At 29.4% G+C, this 24,695-nt stretch overlaps 5 protein-coding genes across 7 annotated transcripts; 4 read left to right on the forward strand and 1 right to left on the reverse strand.

Annotated features, from left to right (window-relative positions):
• The first annotated feature begins 1,424 nt into the window (after window positions 1-1,424).
• On the forward strand, window positions 1,425-2,758 carry LOC111296756 (strigolactones hydrolase CXE15-like). Its single transcript, XM_022891200.2, has one exon. It carries the CDS (start codon window positions 1,542-1,544, stop codon window positions 2,559-2,561), a length of 1,020 nt encoding a protein of 339 aa, XP_022746935.2. The 5' UTR covers window positions 1,425-1,541; the 3' UTR covers window positions 2,562-2,758.
• A 3,884-nt stretch (window positions 2,759-6,642) lies between these two features.
• LOC111296407 (cysteine proteinase inhibitor 6-like) lies at window positions 6,643-8,892 on the forward strand. Its single transcript, XM_022890693.2, has 3 exons — window positions 6,643-7,144; window positions 7,837-7,982; window positions 8,524-8,892. The coding sequence occupies exons 1-3, from the start codon at window positions 6,700-6,702 to the stop codon at window positions 8,659-8,661; spliced, it is 729 nt and encodes a 242-aa protein (XP_022746428.2). The 5' UTR covers window positions 6,643-6,699; the 3' UTR covers window positions 8,662-8,892.
• Window positions 8,893-11,430: 2,538 nt separating this feature from the next.
• On the forward strand, window positions 11,431-13,098 carry LOC111296707 (metacaspase-9-like). The gene is made up of 2 exons (XM_022891140.2): window positions 11,431-11,914; window positions 12,385-13,098. Exons 1-2 carry the CDS (start codon window positions 11,560-11,562, stop codon window positions 12,975-12,977), a joined length of 948 nt encoding a protein of 315 aa, XP_022746875.2. The 5' UTR covers window positions 11,431-11,559; the 3' UTR covers window positions 12,978-13,098.
• Window positions 13,099-14,016: 918 nt separating this feature from the next.
• Window positions 14,017-14,973, reverse strand: LOC111297755 (zinc finger protein 3-like). The gene has a single exon (XM_022892390.2). The coding sequence runs from the start codon at window positions 14,971-14,973 to the stop codon at window positions 14,152-14,154; it is 822 nt and encodes a 273-aa protein (XP_022748125.2). The 3' UTR covers window positions 14,017-14,151.
• Window positions 14,974-18,659: 3,686 nt separating this feature from the next.
• LOC111296179 (uncharacterized) lies at window positions 18,660-24,098 on the forward strand. Of its 3 annotated transcripts, XM_089741185.1 has the most exons (7): window positions 18,660-18,934; window positions 19,431-19,571; window positions 20,819-20,891; window positions 20,980-21,073; window positions 22,499-22,624; window positions 22,719-22,776; window positions 23,176-24,098. In XM_089741185.1, exons 3-7 carry the CDS (start codon window positions 20,837-20,839, stop codon window positions 23,686-23,688), a joined length of 846 nt encoding a protein of 281 aa, XP_089597311.1. In that variant the 5' UTR covers window positions 18,660-18,934; window positions 19,431-19,571; window positions 20,819-20,836; the 3' UTR covers window positions 23,689-24,098. The 3 variants fall into 3 exon arrangements, with proteins under 3 accessions (XP_089597311.1, XP_022746040.2, XP_022746039.2); XM_022890305.2 differs by lacking the exon at window positions 19,431-19,571 and having other exon boundaries at window positions 20,777-20,891; XM_022890304.2 differs by lacking the exon at window positions 19,431-19,571.
• Window positions 24,099-24,695: the final 597 nt, after the last annotated feature.

The following is a 24,695-nucleotide window of genomic DNA, read 5'->3' on the forward strand; positions in this document are numbered from 1 at the left end:
CAATCATTACTTATAAATCCTTAAAATTAATAGATTTGTGCAAAGAATAAATTACAATCATGTAAATTAAAAAAAAAAAAAAAATCAACTGACCTTTGAGTTGCCTCAGCAACACTCAAAATCTTCAATCAATTATTAAACATTTTTTTTAACAAATTACAATTTCTCCTCTCCATATAATTCTCCACTTTAAATTTTACTGTAAATCTCTTTCTCTTGTTATCTTATAAATACTATAGGGCAATTTGTAAATTGTTAGAAAAATATCTTAACTTTTAATTTTAAAGATTCAATTTTATTCTTTTAAAGATACATATATTTTTTTTATTTTGAGGAAAAGTTTATTGTTTAACAATTGATTTATTTATATAAAAAAATCACTCATAATTTTAAATGAATTATGTATTTGAGTTTTTTTATACGTATGTTTATAAATTGATAAAATGTATAATATTTTTAAATTTTTTATTAGTATATGCTTATATATATTTGTATATATTAATAAATATAATATGATACATCTTATAAAAGATAAAAATAAGTATATAATATAAGTTGGTTCTTCACCTATTATTTTATGTATTTGACATGAATTAAACGTGATATAAATATAAGAATTATTATATTTAATTATTATATCAAAATATTAATTTATTTTTTATTTAAATTTTTTAATTTATTTAACTCTCATCGCCTAACAAGTTAATTTATGCTTGACTCTTGATGACTTGCTCTTTATTTCCAATATTTAATATTTTATTAAATTGGATAAGGAAAGTAATTCAATAATTCTTCTACTGTAGATATGATGGGATTGGTCGGTGTGATAATTGAGTAGTTGTTTCAAGAAATAGCAAGGAAATGAACAACAATATTATTTTATAATAAGTCCATCTCACTTTATAAAATTCTAAGGTAGAAAGTAGATTGGAAATCTCAATTCACTTTCCATCTAATTTTTCTAGTATTAAATATAAAAAATAAAAGGGATATGATCAAGCTTTCTAATTTCATTATTTTTTAAAAAAAGTTTAAGGGAAAGCTATCTAATTTCAAGATTATGACATATCATTAGTCTAAATAAAATTTTATATTAAATTTATAGATCACTTGTTAAAAAAATTGTTACTAACATATAATAAGAATCGAAGTTAGATTTTATAAATAAAATATTTAATCTTTATCAATTCAATTAAATCATAAGCTAATCTCACTATTTTTCTAATAAAAAGAAAAAAAGAAACTTTTTCATATGAATTTGGAAGATTAAGAGTTTGAAACACATGAATTCTCAGGCTAAAAGGATATTTATATTCCATTTCTTGAAGTTTGAAGCCAAAAAAAAGAATTAAATTAGATTTTTTTTATCTTTTAAAAAGCATATATATATATAAACACACGTATTGATTAAATAACCTGGCAATTTCCTCCTTCCACAACCCTTAATCTTCTATATAAAGGGCAGTCAGGTTCATCCTTTACTTATAGTTTTACACACCCATCCAAAACACAAGCAATTAAGCTGAGACCAAACCATAATTATGGACCAAGAGAAGAAGCTAGTCGATGAGGTGTCCGGTTGGCTAAGAGTCTATGACGATGGCTCAGTCGACCGAACCTGGACAGGTCCCCCTGAATTGAAATTCATGACAGAGTCTGTTCCACCCCATGACCAATTCATTGAAGGTGTAGCCACTGGTGATGTTGTTATTGATTCCAATTCGGGCCTCACGGTTCGAATCTATATGCCAGACCAAATTCCCGCAAACAAAACTAAGTTGCCAATCATACTTCATTTCCCCGGGGGAGGTTTTTGTATCTGCCAAGCTGATTGGTGCATGTACTATCACATGTACACCAGGGTGGCAAGGTCAGTTCCAGCCATTTGTGTCTCAGTTTTTCTCAGGCTTGCACCAGAAAACAGGCTTCCAGCAGCCTGTGATGATGGCTATGCTGCTCTCCTCTGGCTCAGGTCGTTAGCCAAAGGTGAGTCAAATGAGCCATGGCTCAATGATCATGCAGATTTCAACCGGGTTTTTCTTATTGGGGACAGCTCAGGAGGGAACATAGTGCATCAAGTGGCTGCACGTGGTGGGCACTTGGGTTTGAGCCCATTAAGGCTAGCAGGTGGGGTTCCAATCCACCCTGGTTTTGTTCGGAAGGAGCGGAGCCAGTCGGAGTTGGAGCAACCGGAATCACCTTTCTTAACCCTAGACATGTTGGACAAGTTTTTGGCCCTGGCACTGCCACTTGGGTCCACCAAGGACCATCCTATCACTTGCCCGATGGGGCCTGCGGCCCCGCCACTCAACGGCCTAGATCTGCCACCATTTTTATTGTGTGTAGCCGAGAAGGATATGATCAAGGACACAGAGATTGAATACTATGAAGCCATGAGAAAAGCTAACAAAGATGTGGAGATGTTGATCAGCCCTGGAATGGGTCATAGCTTCTACCTGAACAAGAATGCTGTGGGCATGGACCCAAACACTGCTGCCCAAATTGCTGTCCAAACTACTGCCCTTATTGATGGAATCAGAGAGTTCATCAATAAGCATTGAAAAATGTCTTCTTTGTTTTCTTTTTTTCTAAATTTACAGTTGTGCCACTATAATTATCTACCCTCACTATGGAATAAAACAAAATAAAAGAATTATGAGGGTAAATCAGTTAGTTTAATTATTTTTAAATAGTGATATTTAATATATTGGAGCTTAAATTTCAGCAATAATATTTTTTTATTATCAAATTATAATTTCTTTTAAGTGTACATTTTACTTTAAAATTTTTTATTTATAATTTTAAAATTATTTTATCATAATAAAAATTATGTAAAATTTATTAAATGTGAATTTTACTTAAAATTTTATTTAATTTTATATAATTTTAAATTATAATTAATTAATTATAACATAATAATTTTAAATGATATATTTCCCTTTTTAATTTTATTAACTTATAATTTTTTTATAAAAAAATCTCATTGATAACTTGTGGCTAATTTCATGCATGTTTTCATTCGTTTACTTGCATTCGGAAAGAAAATCATTTATCTTAAGTACTCCCAACATTAATGTTATGTTTGACCAAAAAAAAAAAAGACAGGAATAGTTGTTGATATTCTCAAGCTCAATCATGCCTTTCTTTATTTCCTGCCAAAAGTGAACTGTTCGAAATGACGATTCATCATCCAAACAGATGATGGTGGGTCTTGTGATCGTTCAGTTCCATTATTTCATGATAGCATATGTGCATTTATGATCATAAGATATATGCATAGAGTATTTGACTTAGTTTATTAGTATTTTATTTTTTATTTAAAAAGTTGAGTTTGATTTTTTTTATATTTAAATTATAAAAAATATGAGTTATACTAATAATAAATTCTGAAATTTTAATCAAATACTTACCACTAATTAAAAATATGTTAATCATTCAATAAGTATTTGATCAAATCTATGTAAGAGAATGCTTTCTGATTAGAAGGAAATATGAAAGAACAGACAGAATCAGAAAAAAAAAAACATTTTTAAGGTAAAACAAGTTTTTCTCATATAGTAGGAATCAAATAAAGAATGAAATTAAAAAGTTCGTATTTTCATATCTTCGCACCCAGCAAAGTTAAGTAATTTCTTATATAAAGAAGAAAGTTTTTTTTTTTTTTTTTGTAATTATGGTTGTTGGGATTAAACTATAATTATTGGACAAGTAATAAAAATAAAAATAACAATACTTAATGTTGACAAAAAAAAAAGCAATACTTATTACTTAATAAAAAAAAAGCTCGTAGCTAAGTAAAAACTTCATGAACTCAAACTACTTTAAAAGACATTTAATTCATGAAATCTTATATTTAAAAAAAAATGTAATTTTTGAGAAAATATAATATTCGAGTTTTTTTTATTTTTATTTTTAGGACATCTTATATTTAAATTCACTCATTTGATTAAGGTGAATTCATATATATTAATTATTGTATTATTATTATAATATCTTTGACATATATGATGGTAAATTTTTATTTTATTTTATTAATAATAAATACCAAAATGATAAATAATATATTTTATAATAAAAAAATAAATATTTTATTTAATTATTATTTTTATTTATAAAATATCGTCAATTGAAGCAGTTGATATTTTTTTTAGTAACAAAAATTGATATAAAAAATTATTAAAAAAAATTAATTAATGCATTTGTCACTTTTTTTATATCATGAAAAAAATTAAAAACGTTGTTTTAATTTATTTATAAAATAATTATTTAAGACATTTTTTACATAAAACATTTTAAATAATCATTTTATAAATATATAAAAGTCTTTTTTTATATTAGAAAAAAAATTTAAATGATCTTTTTTTATTTATAAAATGATTATTTAAGATATTTTTGTAAAAAAAAATCTTAAATAATATTTTATAAATAAATTAAAGGATTTTTAAAATTTTTTATAAAAAAATCATTTAAGACATTTAAAAAAAAACCTTAAATAATTATAATTTTTCTTACCTGCATTTTTTATTTATTTTTATCTAATCATAAGATGAAGCACTTCCTGCGAAATATCAAAAATAAAAAACTATTATAAATTTAAAATAGGGCAAGGAATAAGAAGTTTAAATGACATTAATTGCAAAGCTAAATTTATTTAAGGACCGTGGCCAAAAATCAAAACAAAAAACAGTTTGCATTACCCAACAAACATTCAATGTACGGCTTCGACTAAAAAGGCTTTATTAACCTTAAAGTAGGCCACCCACGTCAGCTAATTAAACTATCCCTCAATTGTGGCGTTTTTAAAACTCCAACGCATTAAATAATTTATTTTATCACTTTATTTAATGAAATAAATAAAAAATTATTTTAAATTATTAATTAAAACATTTCAACGAAGAAAACATGATATGTTTTAATTGAGATCAATGATTATTTAAGATTTTTTTTTATAATAAATATCTTAATTATAATATAAAAATAAATATTTTTATATATAAAAATTTATAATTGAGTTCGATCACTTATAGATATATTTTTTAAAATGATAATAATTATTATATTATTTTTTATTTAATTCAAATTTAAAAATAAAATTTTTTTTTTGAAATCTTAAAATATCGTAGAAAGGATTAGATTTTTTATTTCAAAATTTTAAGTACGGTTAAAAATTTGATATTTTTTTCATAATTAAATTATTTTGAATTAAATATAAAAATTAAATACTCATTACTAAAATTAAAAAAAAAAACTATGAATTTTTTTATCCAAATACTCCCAAATTATGCTTTGACTCTATCTTTTTCGTCCACACTTTTATCAACTCAGTAATCAATTTCTTATAATACAAAAAGAGTTTTAATTAAGATTGCTTTTTTTTTTTTTTTCTAAAAAAAAGGGATTTGTTTTCTCATTAAGAATAGCCGTTCTTTTTTGCAAAACTTGATATTTCATCTCTATCATACCGTGGCACTTGTGATACAAAATGCCAAAACTTGATATTCCATCCTATCACAGCATGGCACTTGTCACTCAAACTACTCAAACACTTTACACTGACAGAACCCTTCAACCTCAATTGCAGCCCATTGTCCACGTCCTCACTTTACAATATTTTGCTAAAAAAAAAAAAAATGTCATTCTTGTGAACTAGTAACCATCTGATTACCTACAATATTCTTCTAGAATTTGCTCTTCACTTCTTAATTTTTTTTTATAAGATACAAGATTAGGATGGAAGTATATTTAGGATGGTTTGTTTCAGGATAAATATATATTTTATTATTAATTTAATTTTATATTTATATATAAATGTATTATATTAATAAAATTATTATTTGATATTTTAATTTAAAAAATTAATATTTTAAATTTAATAAGAGTATTCATATAGCAATCTTTATGAGCTTATTTTTTCAAATTTTTATTTTTATTTTATTTTTTACTTTTTATATTTTTATATTTTGAATTTTTATATTTTATTACATATATTTTGTGAGAATAATATGTCAATTTAAGTATTTATGTGTCATTTTAATTTAATTTTTAATTTTTTAATTAGATAAATTTTATAAAAAATGATTAATAGAGATGATAAATTAAAAAAATTTTAACCCATAACAACATGTAAATATTTACTTAATATTATATAAAGATTCATCATTTATAAATATAATTCTACATAGTATTTCTGATGAATTTTAATTGTAAATTATGAATAATTTAATTGTAATTGAAGTTGTTTATGGGTAGGACTAGGCCTAATCAGTCTTCTAAAAACTCTGTCGAAAGCTTTATCCAATCCAGCTTATCAGGCTCGAAATTTTCAAAAAATATATTTTAAAATATTAAAAATTATAAAAATATAAATATTTTAATATTTTAAAGTACATTTTAAAACTAAAATTAGTTTTCATTAATAGTTTAATGTCTTGAATTGGATCGGACTCGAAAATTTCTATTCAAAATTTGCAAATTTTTTTGGGTTTTTTTGAAGGGTTGAGGGCCCTTGAAATTGCTTACATATTAAGCAAAACTATTTTATTTCAACTGACACGTGGCACTAATAGTCACGTGTCAAAGACTTAGGCTTCAATATTCTTCTCTCAGCTCAAGCATAAAGCCAGAAGGCCGAAGCTTTGATTCAAATCAATTTATAAGATTTCTCCAAATTTATCCAAAAAAATTTCTATGTAAACCCAAATGCAAAATCCCATTTTCCCACTCTCCTTTTTATTTTCTATAGCAATCCCAATTCTCTTTGTCCACAATTTCTCTGCTGAATCAACCCTTTGCTCTCAACCAATGGCCACCACCACCACCACTTTAGGAGGAGTCCACCCGTCTCAAGGATCCCAGAACAGCGCCGAGCTCGAAAACCTAGCTCGATTCGCCGTCGATGAGCACAACAAGAAAGAGAATGCGATGGTTGAGTTTGTGAGGGTGGTGAAGGCCACCGAGCAAGTGGTGGCTGGGACACTTCACCATTTGACGGTGGAAGCTATGGATGCCGGCAAAAAGAAGCTTTATGAAGCTAAAGTGTGGGTCAAGCCTTGGATGAACTTTAAGGAATTGCAGGAGTTTAAACATGCTGGTGATGCTGATGATTCCCCTTCTTGTACTGCTTCTGATCTTGGTGTCAAGAGAGGTGGTTCATAACTCAGCTTATCTTTTCTCTGTTTTTAATTGCTAATGATTATGATTTTTGTAGGAAATTTTTGGGTTTTCTTGAAATTAAAAATAAATGCTTTTTTTTTTTGGGAAATGTGTTTCTTTGAACCATTAAAAAGCTAATGTTGTAAATAAGAATATGCGTTGTTTTGTTTTTTATATGAATAATTATGTTTAAAAATGCTTTGCAATTTTTTATTGATACCCATTTTTATTTTTTGTTCAGATTGTTAGTCTATTAGATGCATTATTATTGTTACTGAACCACAACTTGCCTCATAGTAAAAAATTGTAGTTTTAATCGATAATTTATTCATTAATGAGGTAGTCTTTAGATATAAGATTTATATTTGATGTACTGTCGATGCAGTAAATCACATAATGAGGCCTCATGGAAAATTTAATTTTAGATATAGCCTTATTGTTTAGGAGAGAAATTTTAAGTTAATGTTGGTTTTAAGGCCTTTTGGGTTCAATTTGGTAGAAGAAATGGGGATATTACAGTTGCTTATGGTTATTGATTTGTGTTTCACCAAGCTACTTATAGCATGAACAATGTCCTCATGCCAAATGTTTTCGTAATGATCTTGCTATTTGTTGGAGATGAAGTGTCTTGTACGTTAGTTTCATCCGGAATTTTATTGACAATTTGTTTTAAATTATGATTAGATGTCCATGGCCCTGGATTGCAAGCTGTGCCAACACATGATCCTGTAGTTCAGGATGCTGCGAATCATGCTATAAAGATAATACAGCAGAGATCTAATTCCCTGGTGCCTTATGAACTTAAAGAAATAGTTCATGCCGAGGCTGAGGTAAGCAGTAAATAACTGCTTATGTTAAAAAGGTTTAATTGTTTTATCGTAAATGGAAGTGGGTACTTATGTGACTTAGTTATATTGAACTGCATCAAGTTTAATTCCGTGTCTTGAGTAACTTAATGGAACTAAGAGTGCTGGTTGCTCTATGCTTACTGCTTTTCTGAACATAATTTATCCCATATTTTTGTATGTTTATTAGTCGTATGTTTGTTGAGAATGTGCGTACAATGTTATGTAACCATCTTCATGTTTTTACTTTCTGCATGGCTTGTGAGTCTTAAGTTTGTCACTTCATTACCCATCTCCTCAACACTGGCTTCTGGTTTGTCACTTTTCTGTATGGTGATTTTGCTTTGAAAATTTTATTTGAATTTTATGGCGTTTAAGACTTCATTGGACTAGGAACTAGAATCATCCAATCAACTTGACATATGTTTGAAGAACAGTTTGAAACTCTATGCACCAAAGGTAGAATTAGTAAAAGCGAAAGTGACTGCAGTTTCATTTGAGTGCTAAAGGTTTGAATATACAACAGGTGGTCGAAGATTTCGCCAAACTTGACATGCTTCTCAAGGTCAAGAGGGGAGACAAGGAAGAGAAGTTCAAGGTCGAGGTGCACCATAAGAGCGAAGGGACTTACCATCTGAACCACATGGAGCCAGATCACTCTTGAAGCTAATGTGCCTGTATGCCGTGAGTGGTTGAATCTAATATTATCTTATATTATGGATATGGTTTGAACTTTGCAGCATGTGCTGATCTTACGAAAACCTATGAATATGGTTTGAACTTTGCATCATGTGCTGATCTTACGAAAACCTATCTTTATAAGAATGTTGCTGGAAAATCTATCTTTATCTTGTATACGCGTTAACCTGGTGAAGTGCAGTGGTTTTATTGTTGCTGTATGGCTTCACAAAAGCTTCTCTTTCAATTTAACGGTGCCATGCATTATGATCATTCATAGAGATGATAACTGTTTGGATGATATTCGGTTTGATTTTTTGGATAATATATAATATTATGAATTTTTAAAATTCGATCTAACTTTTCTTTGAAACCGATCTGATCTGAATTAAATTTTACTGATTTAATTCATTAGTTTTTGAAATTTAGTTTTTTTTTGTTTTTATATATTATTTTCATATGTTTAAGTATAAAATAATTATTTTATTTTATAAAAGGTTAAAATATATATAAAAATTAACAAAATTATATAATTAAGTGTGGTTTGACTTTTCTTTTTTTATTTGAAAGTTGATTTAAATTTAATTTATATATTTAATATTTGAATTTAATTTGAATGAGGAAAATCAATTTGAAACGAATTATTTCAAATTAGTTTGATTTCAATATTACTATTTTGAGTTAGCCATCTGAGCCACATGGAGCCAGATCACTCTTGAAGCTAATGTGGCTGTGTTTCGTGAGTGGTTGAATCTAATATTATCTTTTATTATGAATATGGTTTGAACCTTGCATCATGTGCTGATCTTACTCATGCTTTCTGGACAACTTATCTGGACAACTTATCTTTTATGATAAGAATGTCGCTGGAAAATCTATCTTTATCTTGTATACGTGTTAACCTGATGAAATGCAGTGGTTTTATTGTTGCATTATTGCTTCACAAAAGCTTCTCTTTCAATTTACAGTGCCATTGATTATGATCATTCATAGGGTATCAACGAACCTATCAATGGTTCGGAATTGAACTCGATTTAATTTTTCAGATAACACAAATAATATATAATATTATGAATTTGATTATCTCTTGAAATTAATTCGATTTGAATTGAATTTTATTAGTTTGATTTTTTTCATCGATTTTTAAATTCAATTTTGTTTATTTTTTATATATTATTTTTATGTAATTTTTATATATTTAAATAGATTTAAATATAAAATAATTATTTTTTTAAAAAAATTTAAAAATATATAAAAATTAAGAAAATATATAATTTGATTTTAATTGGTATTTTATTTTTTTAATTTAATTTTAATTTAATATTTAAATTTAGTTCAATCAATCTGAATATAAGTGAATTATGAATTAAATATTATAATTTTAAATTGATTTTTAATTTTTTTATTCAATTCTAATCGCTCATCAAACTTGAAAGGTTTTGAAAGCGCCCAAGTACATGCGGCCCATGTTGCAAATGAAGGTAGGTGCTAATGTAAAATCAAATATCAGCAGGGTTCAGAGGGTATCTTCTTTTAACACAAAGGAGAGTCAAAAAGCCGAATGGATATGTTATTTTTCTTTGATTTTCTTGAACGTTTTGTTTCTTGGGATCACTATTAAGTCCCCATTTTGTCTTTCTTTCTTTTTTCTTGCCACCAAGTTTTGATTTCTGGAATTTGTAAAGCTTTAAAAAATTAATAATAAGTTCGGACTTTACTTCTCCTAAAAAAATTGCTTGGTCTCAATATAATTTCATGATATGTGCAAGTTTAAGATGTGAAATTAAATTCAATGATTCATGTATTTATATTATATAAAATATTAAAATTTATATATACATATTATATTTTATACGAAAATTTTTAAGTTAATTTCAAAACAAAGAAAGAAAACACAAAATATAATATGAGTACAATTATTTTTAAAATTTTTTTTTATATGCAAAAGGCAGCTGAACCCTGGTGGGGGAATTATGAATCCAATGCTGATAGAACAAAGCAAGGGTCTTATAAAATTTGTGAAATTGTTCTCCCAACTTTTTCCAAAGGTCAAGTGAACGTAAAGAATTTGTTCAATCCTTTTGCAAATCAAATATAGAGTAGCAATTGGAATCTATCATTCAACCAAATATTTAGATATGAAATATGTCAATACTTTATAAAGACTAAATTTGATATGTTCAGATATGAAATATGTAAATTCTTTATAAAAATTAGACAGAAATAGATTTATTCATAGATACAGTTACTTGCTTAGACCATGAATTGGATTCTAAATATAAATTTTTGAGTTCAAACTCAGTTTAACTTGAATCATTTTTTAAGAAATAAAAAGTTTCTGTTATTTCAATTTAATTTTGAAAAAATATAAAATATTTATATAAAATAAAATTTTAAATATTTTTTAAATAATAATCGAGCTTATTCAAATCAAAAAGCCGAATTAAACTTTGACAAAGGATTTCAAATAGTAACCTAGACGGACCCATGAATAGATCTACATTGAAACAATATTGAAGCAATTGAAATACATATCATTGAGACAAATGCTTTAGTGTGTGTGTGTGTGCATATATATATACCTTGTGATACAAAATTGAATAAATATCAAATATTCAGTGCTTTTGTGTTTTGTGAGATTAAAACAGTCAGCAATTCGGAATACTCATTGAGCCAAATGTCTATATGTGGAACAAACTTATAGATTGAAGCGATCTTCCGACGCTTGAAAGGCATCTAGTAAGGCAGAAATGAAGGTTGCTTGAACTATTTTCCAAGTCAACTATGAAAATACACTTACTATAAATCCCAAGCTCAAGACACGAAAAATATTGAAGAATACTTCCTCAGAATATTGTTTATAGATCTTAAAATCCCAGCATCAATGGACAAAGGCAAGAAGAGATTGGCTGTTCTGGTCGGTTGCAACTATCCCAACACCCAATACGAGTTGCATGGATGCATAAATGATGTGGTAACCATGAGAGACGTGCTCCTGGAAAGATTTGGGTTTGATCCTAGCCATGTTCAGCTCCTGATCGATACACCAGGGTCCTCGGTTTTGCCTACTGGTGCGAACATTAAGGCTGCACTTGATAAGATGGTGAACCAGGCTGAAGCTGGGGATGTCCTGTTTTTCCATTATAGTGGACATGGGACAAGAATTCCTAGCTTGAAACCTGGCCATCCTCTCAGGCAGGATGAAGCAATCGTGCCTTGTGATTTCAATCTCATCACTGGTAATTAAGGCTTTTTTCCTCTGTTTTTGCCTGTTATATTAGACGAGGAATCCATTTATACGCATTATAACATTGATGTTATTAGAGGTGTAAACGAAGCCAAGAAATTTTATTATGTTCGAGATCAATTCATTTAAAACTAATATTAAAATATTATTTGTGATCTCTTGGTAAGTTTGATAAATGTATAGAAATTGAATTTGTTTACGATTAATTTATACTCTTAGATGTAAGTGAACTGAATATAAACAAATTTTATTATATTCGTTATCTGCTCGTTTAACTAACAAACGCTGAAATGTTATTCATGATTGTTTGTTAAACTTAATAAATGAATATAAATCAAACCTATTTTCGAATTATTCATAGAATGTTGTATTTGTTTACACCTTAGATGATACTTTATACCTCCTCAGTTGTCTATCTTCTTATTATTGTCACTAATGTAATTTGTAAACACCTTCGGACAGATGTGGACTACAGGCAATTGGTTAATCGATTGCCAAAAGGAGCAAGCTTGACAATTCTTTCAGATTCCTGCCATAGTGGTGGTCTAATTGACAAAGAGAAAGAACAAATTGGACCTTCTACTGTTAAGAACACAATAGTTTCCTACAGTGCCAAGAGCATCCCTTTGGAATCCATACTCGACCACCTAACATCACTAACAAGCATCAACACATCAGATATCGGAACTCATTTGTTAGAATCCTTTGGTGCTGATGCCAGTCTCAAGTTCCGAATACCCCAGCACGAATCGGATTTATTTGAACCATTGAAGGCGGATGAGGGGATTCTGTTGAGTGGATGCCAAGCAAATGAGACATCAGCTGACATGAACGCTGCTGAGATTGGAGGAAAGGCGTATGGGGCGTTTAGCAATGCAGTGCAGATGGTACTGAATCAGAACTCAGGTGAATTGAGCAACAGACAGGTCGTGATGATGGCTAGGAAGGTTTTAGAGGCTCAGGGATTTGAGCAGCACCCTTGCCTTTATTGCAGTGATGGGAATGCTGATGCTACGTTCTTGTGGCAGGCTAATGCTGAGGTTGAGTCCTATTGATATTGATATATTTGCTTTGTGATTCATTTTGTGCAATTTGCAAAAATAAATTATGTTATGTTACTCTCATGTGTGACAGATTCTCAATCAAATCCTTTATGAATTTGTAAAACTTAACTGGTTTTATTTTGGGTTAATATATAATTTAGTCTCTGAACTATATTATTTTTTACAATTTGGTACGTATAAAAGAATTCACAATTAATACTATATTCCAAGCTTGAACTTCAATGCATGGTGAGTTTTGGGCTTGGTTGCTTTCAAATTATGCAAGGTTGATTAAAACTCAATTATTATTTTTATTATTATATATGGCTAGACCTCTCAAAAAGTTATTCTATTTTCATTAAATTTACATTTTCGTTGTCACTCAATATTAAATTCAATCACTCGATTGTGATTGTAATTGAGATAAAATTCAAATTTACTATTTTAAATCATATGTTGGATCAAATTCACCATTCATTTTTTAATAGTTCAATTTTATAATTGTATATACTTTTGTTTTAATTTGATTCAAAAATAGTAAAAAGTTAATGATAAAAAAAATTATATGAAAAAATAACGAAATATTTTAACTTTTGGTCATTTTAATTCAAGCTAGAAAGTACAATGATAAAATTGCATTTGTTTGAAGGTAAGTGATAAATTTGATCTATCATCCTAATTAGTGAAATGGTAATTTTTTTTATACAGTTAGAGATATCTCAAGTTTTGTTTAGGCTTAATTCCTTCATTGAGTACACTCTCGACATTGACTGAATGCATCTAGGATTTTAACTTTCGATAATCTCCACAAATTTCAAATCTATATTTAGAAAAATTAACAAAGTTTATGGTAGATAATCATTGTTAATGATCGTCTTGGTGATCATAAAATAGATTATTTCCATTAATATCAGACTTAGTAAGGAAATATATCTAAATTTCCTTTTCTTTTCTTTTTCAAATTTCATATTTTCGTAGTACATTCATGCATTCGCAAGCGCACAAAGAGAGAAAGCAAAGAAATATTACTTTTAATTTCATTCATTTATTTATTTATGCAAATGTGTCTGCAGTTGAACAAGAAATTAAATAAACATGGAAGTTTAAACTCTAAAGTTTAAACACCTAACTACAACAAGCATGCAATCTTCACTAGAAACTAATTAAATCAAAATAGTAACAACAATTAAAGCTTAAGGGACAAATCAACTTCTGACACATCCTTGTGATCATCACTTCCTGGAGGATTGCTTGGTTGAAGATAATCACTAGCTACTGGCCTATTTACTGCAACATTCGGTTGAGAAATATCACCAGTTTCCACAATTCTTGAAGAGTTTGAAGGCCCTGGGATTCTAAATCCACCATTGTTCATGCTTAGATTTTGATTAGCACTTGGCAGATGAGGAGGGTTCATCATGACTTGCCTAGACCAACCATGACCAAGATGATATCTGCTGGACCATGTCCATGGATATGAAGGTTTATGGATCATGGATTCTAGTCTAACCCCAAGGGGTGATCTATTCAAAGATCCATAAAAAGGGTGTGAATAAATTCTTGGATAAGGGTAATTGGGAAAGTGTGGAGGGACAAAACCATTCACATCGATCTCTTTACGCCTTTTGGCTAATGCACGTTCTTGTTTGTGAGCATTTTGATGTCCCCCTAAGGCTTGAGAATTAGAAAATTCTCTCTTGCAAAAGTTGCATGAGAAAACCTTATTTGTATTAGATCGCCTTTCTTGTGAAGTCTCATTGACACCAGACTCATTTGTGTGAGACGAAGTAGGGTTCGTAGGGGTGAAAAGATTGAGTTCAATCTCTGATTCGCATAACGAACGCGAATCTTCATTCAAAGAAAGCTTCAAATCAAGCGAAACACCAATGCTTGATTCGGTTTCAGGTTCTTTGACAGCTTCATTAACCGTGTTGTGTGCAACTCCTTCTAAGGTAGCTGTTAGGCTAGAGGATTCAGAAGGGCATGGTTCTTCACCTATTCTAAGCATGGCCAAAATATTTTTGGTTTGGTGAAAAATTAAGAGAGATGCTTAGTTTTATAATCAAAGTTGAATTAAGGAAATATCCTTTCAATTATGGAAAGAAATCCCATCGTAAAATTGTTGCTTCTTGATATTTTGTGTCTTAGGAAATTCCTGCATCAAATTCATCTAGATGTATTTCAAATTAGTATGTGAAAACAATTGCTTACTTGATAGGTCAAACTTCTATAAAAGAGTCAATGATATTTGGCGAAAATTCATGCATCAACTTTTTAATAAATTAATGTTTACTCATTGCCATAAGAATAAATTTATTTGTTAAGGTAAAAATACTAATTATTCATCCATTCGATACTTCAAATTATTTTTAAGTTCATATAGATACATCGGATAATTCATGTATTTATATTATATAAAATACTAATAATTTATATATTTATATTATATTTTACACAAAAATTATGAATCACAATTTATGTTGACATTTTTCTTTTTTCTTTATCTTGTTAATTTTTTCCTTAATTTGTTTCAAAAAATCATGATTTTCTTTTGAAAAATATCATGAAAGTTATATATAGTTCTTGTTTAAATGGTAATTGAATTTAATTTTACCGTCGTTAAGAATGTTGGTGTCAAACTTTGAGGTAAGGTAAAAACCTTGAAATCACAAGAAAGGAAAGAAAATAGTTAAAGGCAAAAGTAGTAAGTGTTTGTTGTGCTTGTACTCCGACACTCAAGTCAAAGGTCGGTACAAAGGAGATAAAAAAAAGAGAAAGATAAGAATGTATAAAAAGAATGGGAATGGTATGGTACTTAGATATCTCTATTTATAATTGTAAGAAAAAGGGTCTGTGGGACAGAATAGTAACGTAACGGAGTTGATGTAATTAATATTATATATATTAGGTTGACTTAAAAATCTAAAATACTTCTAACTGTTTGCTAACAATCTTTAATGAAAGGAATGATCAATATGTCCTTTAGATCCAAAAATACCACTAACAAAGTATAAGAACAAAGTTGGTTAAGAATAAATTACAGTAAGATCAAGTTAAAAAATAAATTTTGAGTATGTAAATGAAATTTAAAAAAACTCGAATTAAGTTTTCAACTTCAAAATTTTGAATTGAGTCAAATTCAAGCCTGATACGTAATGTATTTGATTCAATTAGGTTTGATTTACTCCAACCCTTAAATTATGATAAGATATGTTACACGTATGAGATGAGATATTTTAAATTTAGAACTTTTAAAACTTAGCAAATATAATCTTGAGATTTATAAGTGAGATATTTATATATATGAGATGAGTTTTGGATTAAATATCTATGTAACTTTTTGGTGTATAATATGACACACAAACATTGTTTGACTTCAAAGAATCCCAAAATTAATCATGTTTAAATTTGAGTTGGAAGGAAATTTAAACACAGGATTTTTTCTCATGACAGTTCAACTTTGCTTAACATTAGGAATAATTAGGATAATATAATGACAAGAGTTAAGAGGGTTCTCATTTATTAACTAGCTATTTTCTCCATTTGTTTTGCCAAATTTTCTTGATTGGTACAATTCAATCATGTATATTTTTATTAAAAATTAAAAATTATTCACTAGAGCATGCAATTTAGGGTTTATTTAAACAAGCAATAATATCGATTTTGATAAAATTACAAATAATAATAAAAATGAGATTAATTACTGTAACAATAATATTAAAATTAATGGTAAAATATTTACTTGAATACAAAAATAGTGATAGGGATAAATTGAATTATAATAAGAATAGAAAATGACGATTAAGAGTTTTATTAGAATAATAATTGTATGCAATAATATTTTAAATGATTTAATGTTTATAAAATTAATAAATAATTATTAAAATATTTTTAAATAATAGTTTTGTTAATAAATTATTAAAATTAATAATAAAATTTATTTATTTATTAGTTTGTTGTATAATTTATTATATAAGAAAAAATAATAAAATAAAATAATAAAATAAAATAATTTGTTATATAATTAATAATAATAAAATTTATTTATAATTTATTATATAAGAAAAAAATAATATGAATTACAAAAAGAAAAAATGAAAGTTAAGTCATTAGAGAATTCTATTTACTCCCAATTTATTATTCTAGGCACCCCACTTCTAAATATATCATAAATTTATAAGCCAATTTCTTATTTATATTAAATACAACCCATCTTTCACTTTCTATTTTTTATTCCTACCTTTTCTCTCTTCTTCTCTCTTAAGGTTCTGAAATTAAATTTCTCGAAAATGAATATATGAGAAGTTTTGAGGTTTCTCAAAAATGTATATCCAATAAGCTTTAAGGATTTTCAGATATTCATTTTTGAAAAAAGTGAAAGCTTCTAAAAAAATTATTTTTGAAAAAATTCAAAACTTCTCATACATCCATTTTCAATAAGTTTTAGTCTTTTCGAAAATGAATATTTGAAAAGATTTGACTTTTCTAAAAAATTTATTTTTAAGAAGCTTGATTTCTCTAGAAATCTTAATCATGAGCTTATAACCCCATTTACTTGATCATGTGTGCGAATAGAACTGAAATCAATATTCTCAACATGTTTGGCATAAACTTATTCTTTCTCTTGATTATTTAAAAAATTAAGAATAGCATTTTTTGGTTTTCTAATTTTACATAGACAAAACGGTGTTTTTAATTTTTTGATTTCAAGATAAAAACACATTTATGCTAATGCATGTTTGAGAACTAACATGCATTTTCTACTTGCACATATGATCAAATAAGAATAGGCATATCGATAACTTATCTATGTGCATATATGCTAGTCCAAGCTAGAACACCCTATATAACGTTAACCTTAATAATGTTATCAACAGTTTGACAAATTCAACAGTAATAACCTCTAATCTTTCGGCCATCAATCCTTATTGTTGAATTTACCAGTCTATTGATGACATTGTTATTGTCACGTTTGATTTTTTTGTACGAGACACTGATAAATAGATTGATTTATTTTAGGATTAAATGTATTTATTTTATTTAAATTATTTATTTTAAGAAATATGGTTCTAGATAATCCATTTTTGAGATTGCATAATGATTCTCGAAAATGAATTTTTGAAAGTTATATTGTGTTATTAGAAAACTCATTTTTTAGAATCATATATTTTTATCGAAAATAAATTATAGAGAGTATAATATAACTCTTAAAAATTTATTTTTGAGATATATTTAAGTGATTTTGAGGTGTATAAATTATTGAAGATATTTTTATTATTTATTATAGGTTAAAAATTAGTATTTGTTAATAGAGTATTTTTGATAGAAAATTTTGGGGTGTACAAAGAGGGTTTTGTAGTGTATTTAGAACACTATTTTGACTGACATAAAAATTTTAAGGGTAAAAATGAAGAAAAAAAATACTGTGTAAATCAACCATAAAATGCCGTGGCCAGCCATGAAATCAAAGAACACAGCCCAATAAATTCATTACACGAGTAAACCAACGTAATCCTCTCCCTTGAATCTCCGATTAAAGAATCGACCCTCCAAACGTGGTCGTCTGACATTAGACTGTTCAAACCTTAAATTAACCAAGCTGTGAATTTATCAACTAATAACTACTTGACTTAAAAATTTTTTATCTTTATCGTTTTGGCCTTTTAATTTTTTTTAAAACTTGTACGGAGGGATATTCGGTTTTGAAACAAAGACTTTTCATTTTTGTTTGGTTTTTGTGAGCTAAAAGAAAAGGCACTGTTCGGATCTGAGTTGGGTTTTTTTTGTTAGATTTTATTTCATCTTTGAAATTATTATAACAACAATCATTTCCTTCTGAAGTAATCTTTAAAAAAAAAATCGATTGTCTTTTTTCGTTTAGCATTTTTATTTGTAATAATTAAATAATTTAATGATCCAAATCTGACAACCAAGCCATGAGGAAGAAGCTCGATACCCGTTTCCCAGCTGTAAGCTTTTTTTATTTTGTTTTTGCTTTTCATTGAATTTGTTTAATTTCTTTGTTTTATCCGACGTTAATTTGTTTTGGGTATGTGATTTTTGATTGATTCGACTGAAACTGAAATCTGGGTCTTTTTTAGTTTTTGATTTTGTGATTGTTTTGGTTGCTGCGATTTCGATTTATAGGATTTGTGTGATCTGGGTCATCATTAGTTTGCCATATATTAGTTCATGCTGTTTTCAATAATTAGGGTTTATAATTGTTTTAATTTTATGGAATTTTCATGGAGTATGTTATCGGATTTGTGTTTTTCATAGTCGTTTTAGGGAGGGTTCTTTTTTTTTTGGCTGTTTTATGGGAACCCCATGTAGTTTGTTTTGTGGTTTACTAATGTGTTTGGATGGTTCTTCAAAAATGATCCATCTTTACTAGCCATGGAGGTTATATTTTCCTAATATGATTTGACTCATGAATTATACTTTTTTACGCTTTGGTTGGTTCAGATAAATTGGGTGATTTGGCAGCAAATTCAGTTGATTGATATTATGGCCATTAGGTTAGGAACATTTGAGTTGGTCGTATTTTGTGTATGTAACTGGGATCAAAATTTCTTTCTTTAGCGTGAGGAATGAAAGAAACAGAGGGTAAGTTGATAATTTTCTGCTGCTTCTTTTGAGTTCTTTCATGCTAGTGTTGATCAGTGTTTTAATTTAGTTCTTGAGGTTGGTTTAAGGTACGTGAATGTGAAGAACACCATAAACTGTTGATGCTAATCTTTGTTTCTTTCCCTGGCTTTGGGATGCAAACTCTTTTAAATATGTGGCTATGTGTACTTCAATCGGTTTTGTTTCTTCTTCACATGACATAAGAAGGTTCCAAGTGATCTTTGTTTCTCTGCAAACTAAAAATGCTATCAACTGTCTTCGTATTTAATGCTGATTTTCTTTGGTTAGAATATTTTAGTTTCTTTAGAAAAGAAATTATTCTTTGAAGGGTGTCCAAAGTGGTTTACGTGGTTTCTGAGCATGTTTCAGTTTTGACTCACTTGTCTAAGCAGCCATGTTGAAATGTCAATTGTCGGTTATGATTTGTTTGTTCTCCCTTACCTCCTTTTCTTGGAAGCAGGAAAAGAGAGTTGTTTAAAAGAATTGCTGGCAAGTCTTACTTTGAAAATCTTTCAGAATTATTTTTTTCATCAAGCGCTATAGTAATCATCTCACATTGCCATATCATATGTTAAGTGATAGTTGGTAGGCCACAGAATATGTCTTACTTACTGAATTCTAGAACTTTAGTTTCATGTTGATCATCCTGTTCTAGTTTGGCGTTGACATCCTTAGAGTGCTTTTTCTACTTGTCACTTGATTGGTTTGAAGTTAGAACCTGCTAAAAGCAGTGAGCTTCTTGATAGTTTATTTGCATTATGTTGATGGTATTAAACCAGCAACTTACAAGTACCTGTGAGGTGAAGTTCTCAGTTAATGGAGAGACAAGGAAATTGATGTGTCAATGATCTTTTCTTCTTATCTAGATATTCTCTCTTCAGTGTTTAAGAAACCTTGTCTGGTTTTTTACTGATCTCAGATACATAGGGTCTGCTGTTTTATATTAGGGTATCCTGACATTAATAGATAATGTTGATTGCTTGTAATTAAAATATACAGTTTTATGGTTCCACACTGTACTATTAATATAAAAGAATGATTAAATGATCTGGTAAATAAAGGAGAATGTTTTTCTTATGTTTTATATATGCTGTAGGACAATGAGTCTCATTGTCATCCCTGTTTAGGAGCCATCTTCTTGGAATGATATTCCCTTATCTATGGTTTTCTTATTATTTTTACAGATGTGATTAGTGCTGAAACTTTCAAACATATTTGTTTCTCAGGCTCGCATTAAAAAGATTATGCAAGCCGATGAAGATGTTGGGAAGATTGCATTAGCAGTGCCTGTTTTAGTTTGTGAGTGGCTGTAACTTTCATGATTTACCTAAATAATTCCTCCATTCATGTATATTTCTTGCTCATGCTTCTTTTTATTACCTTGCAGCTAAAGCGTTGGAATTGTTTCTACAAGACCTTTGTGATCGTACATATGAGATTACCCTTCAAAGAGGAGCAAAGACGATGAATTCATTGCATTTGTAAGTGAAGAATTAACATTATTCTTTGTAGCATGCAGTTTCTGTTGCCTACTTGAGGATTTCACATTATTTCTGCATTTATATAAGTTTTCGCGCACAAATGCTCTTTGACCATTTTCTTTCACTTTTCTTGATTATCTGAATGTGCACTAGTTATATAGATAGCAACAATATAAATATGATTTCACATTAAATGCCTTGGATGCTTTTTGGAGTTTTACTTCAAAGTTTTTGACTATAGGCTTTTGCAAAAGTATTAGTAGTTTATTACTATACATTTATAACTTATTCTCACTTTCATTTCATTTCTCTTGCTTTAGTAAGAAGTTAAACTCTAATTGATTTGGTGTGGGAAAGAAAATAGGGAGAGAGAAAGAAAAGAAGGTGATAGGGAAAAAAAGAAAGTGAGACAAAGTGGGGAGAGAGAGAGAGGGAGATGACCGAGGACAGAAAATAGATTCAATACCACCAAAGACCCGAAGAATGTATTGAAGTAACAGATTTAAGTATTTACTTATAACCCATATTCTAGTTCTCTCGTAATCGCAACTTGCAGACATTATCCTAATCCTAAATTTAAATTGAACCCTTTGTCGGCCTGTAATTACTGCTTTGCTTTTTACTAACTTTGAGCTTCTTTTGTTTTTCTTTTTAATCTCAATTACAAGTTGTAAGAAGATTTTTGTAAAAGCTTCTTGTAATTATTTTAGTTTACAAGCAAATTACCACTTGGCAAGTACATTTGCTGAGGTGCTTTTTTTTTCCTTTACTGTTTTCTTTTTGTTGATATAGAAGTTGTTTAATCTTTTTTCCCTAAAAGATGCACTTTATCAATAAGAGAAGAAAATTACTGCAATATCATATCAAGAGTGAAGTAAATGAAGAAACACATGGAAAACCATGAACATCGACATCACTGCAAACTAATATAAAATAACATGATATGAGAGTATCAAGATTCCACTGTGATGAACCAACGTCCTTTCATGTTGTCATACAAGAGCTTTTTGGGGGTTTAGGGTTGAATGGAGGCATAGAAAGTTTCTTAAAATGTGTTCTTCTTTGATTTCAATAATAGAAACTACTGTACTAAAATTATCAAGAGATATTATCCTTTCTCACAATTTTGATTCCTAAAAGATTTTAATTTTATGTTGGACCTGGTCTGGATTTCATTCTCTTTGGATCACAAAATATTAGACACACATCTATTATGAAGATCATTGTAGATGATGATTGTGATCTGGGAGAAAAATAATCTTTTTTATCCTTTTCTATATCAAGCTACATTTTTCATTTCACAAGTCTTCTGATCACCATGGTATCATATGATGCTGCTTCATATCTTGCTCTTTGTTACCCCTAGAGTTATATATTTTCAATGTGTTGTGCATTGGTCTAACTAAGTGTCCAACTAAACTGCAGAAAGCATTGTGTACAGAGCTTTAATGTATTTGATTTTCTGAGGGACATTGTCAGCCGGGTTCCTGACTATGGTCATGGCCATTCTGATGCTGCTGCTGCTGATGACCGAACAGTTTCAAGGAGAAGGTTAGAGAAAGGCTGGCTTCCTTCTTGTTTCTCACATTTTAATTCGTAAAGGGATTTAGTTATTTGGTGACATGTTTCCATATCATTCTTCCAGGAAAGCTGCTGGAGATGAAGTCAACGACAGTGATGAAGAATCAAAGAGGAGCAGAATGGTAAGATGGCTTCCATTCAACATGTGTGTGTATAGAGATACACTCAATAAGAATATAGAACATAGGATGAGTTTGTGTGCAACTTTAAGAATGATGATGCTAAATGTTTTCTTCTCTGACAACAAGGTATCCAGTTATAAATTAATTGCTGAACTTCAGTGTATTATGTTAGATACTTCTGCATAAGAACTACTGGGTTTGTTCTCTGAAATGCATGTTATTTTAAATGTTTGTAATACTTTCAATGAGAGGCCTCTTACATGTATTATAAATTCAACTTAAATCGGTCCTTTGTGTAATATGTCACTCAAATGTCATTATCAGGAGCATGGTATTTATGTATATATGTAAATTTCATTACTTTCAATAAGTGACTTCCTTAACATGTATTCTATGCAGCATGATGTTGGTCATGCAGGCGCCAGTGGCAGAGGAAGAGGCCGGGGACGAGGTAGGGGACGTGGAAGAGGAGCTCGAAATGCTGAAAGAGATTCTCATCGCGAAATAGAATCAGAACCCTGCTCAACTCTTCAGCAAAGTAACAAAAGTCATTCAACCCCTGGAATGATGATAGATGATGGTTCTGAGTCGAAGGAACTGATGAAAGAGAACACAATTGGTGAAGATGCCAATCAAGCTGTTCGGAACTTTGATCTGAATTCTGAGGTAAATGAGAACGTGGATGCAAAGGCCTCAGCAGTTGTGGCAACTGCTGCTGCGTCAGCTGCTGCAACAGCAGCAGTGGCAGCAACTCAGCCTTCTTCAGCAGAGCCTACAACAGAGACTAAACATGAAGAATACCCAGGCTGGTCTCTTTCAGATATGGATAAGATGGCCATTGATCCTCTTCAACTTGCTCAGCTTGGCAGAAGGTTAGATGAGGATGAAGAAGATTATGATGAGGAAGGGTAAGTAGTTATGGAGCACGACTCCTAGAAAAAGGTAGCGGTTGAATATCAGATTAGCACCTGAATAGAAAGGCTGAGAAAAGGCGAAATAGTCAAAGATATAACCTCATTGGAGAATGGAAGTATATCCTATGTAGGTCTCAATGACTGAAATGTATTTCTCTTCTCTTTCTCCCTCTGTTTATCTCTGTCATTGTTCTCTTTCTGTTATACCATTTGCTAACCTAACTTTAAAATGGTGCTAGCTTCTTGCAACGACAAGACACTAGTCTCGGAACTTGCTCATTACTCAACAAGAAAATATGGCTCCTTAGTGTAACAGAATTGCCCTTAGAAAATCTGTGTTAACTATGATCTTTTGCTCGTTTTGTTTGGATTAGCTCATTAACATTAGTTCATGATTTTTAAGTGCAACATTCTTGTCTGTTTCTTTAATTGCTTTAACTTAATGTAGTCTGCTAGTTTCATCTGCTTTCTTTAGACAGTTCTCTGAACTTGAGCTGTCATTTGCACGTTACCAAGTTAAGCAAAGGGAAGATTAAGTTTGCCGCCGGCCAAATTCCAGAAAGGAACAATTCCTTCCTAGTGCCAGGTACTAAAACTGGTAAGTCTTTTGAAACTTGAGTTTGTGATAAAAGTATGGATGCATTTAGATTTGTCGATTTTTGATACTACTTGGTGACACGTTATGAAAAGAAAATATGAAATTGATATGATTTAAAATTTTAACACAAATCGTATATAAATTTGATAAAAATAAAAAATAATATATTTTATATTTGACATATCAATATGAACTATATCAGTAAGTTTTGTGATACAATCTTTTTAACTTGTGAGTTTGTGCTAAAAGCATGGGTGCATTCCAATCTTTATTTTCATGCATGTCAATTGCCACATCCATGCTTGAACATGATTCTTGCACTTGTGAGATCAGGTTTGATGGCAGCACTATATAATATAAAATGTTTACATATTATACGAAAGGGGTAATGCTACGAATGATTTTTA

The sequence above is a fragment of the Durio zibethinus genome, chromosome 12 (assembly GCF_047325235.1).
Source record: "Durio zibethinus cultivar Kanyao isolate XHJ-2024 chromosome 12, ASM4732523v1, whole genome shotgun sequence".
In the NCBI taxonomy this organism is placed as follows: Eukaryota; Viridiplantae; Streptophyta; class Magnoliopsida; order Malvales; family Malvaceae; genus Durio; species Durio zibethinus.

Excerpts from the sequence above, each read along its gene's own strand:
- LOC111296756 (XM_022891200.2), top strand. The coding sequence starts at position 1,542 with ATGGACCAAGAGAAGAAGCTAGTCGATGAGGTGTCCGGTTGGCTAAGA.
- LOC111296407 (XM_022890693.2), top strand. The coding sequence starts at position 6,700 with ATGCAAAATCCCATTTTCCCACTCTCCTTTTTATTTTCTATAGCAATC. Across the intron at positions 7,145-7,836 it reads TGATCTTGGTGTCAAGAGAG|ATGTCCATGGCCCTGGATTG; the intron begins GTGGTTCATAAC and ends AATTATGATTAG. Across the intron at positions 7,983-8,523 it reads TAGTTCATGCCGAGGCTGAG|GTGGTCGAAGATTTCGCCAA; the intron begins GTAAGCAGTAAA and ends AATATACAACAG.
- LOC111296179 (XM_022890304.2), top strand. The coding sequence starts at position 18,902 with ATGAGGAAGAAGCTCGATACCCGTTTCCCAGCT. Across the intron at positions 20,892-20,979 it reads AGCAGTGCCTGTTTTAGTTT|CTAAAGCGTTGGAATTGTTT; the intron begins GTGAGTGGCTGT and ends ATTACCTTGCAG. Across the intron at positions 21,074-22,498 it reads ACGATGAATTCATTGCATTT|AAAGCATTGTGTACAGAGCT; the intron begins GTAAGTGAAGAA and ends ACTAAACTGCAG.
- LOC111297755 (XM_022892390.2), bottom strand. The coding sequence starts at position 14,973 with ATGCTTAGAATAGGTGAAGAACCATGCCCTTCTGAATCCTCTAGCCTA.
- LOC111296707 (XM_022891140.2), top strand. The coding sequence starts at position 11,560 with ATGGACAAAGGCAAGAAGAGATTGGCTGTTCTGGTCGGTTGCAACTAT. Across the intron at positions 11,915-12,384 it reads TGATTTCAATCTCATCACTG|ATGTGGACTACAGGCAATTG; the intron begins GTAATTAAGGCT and ends ACCTTCGGACAG.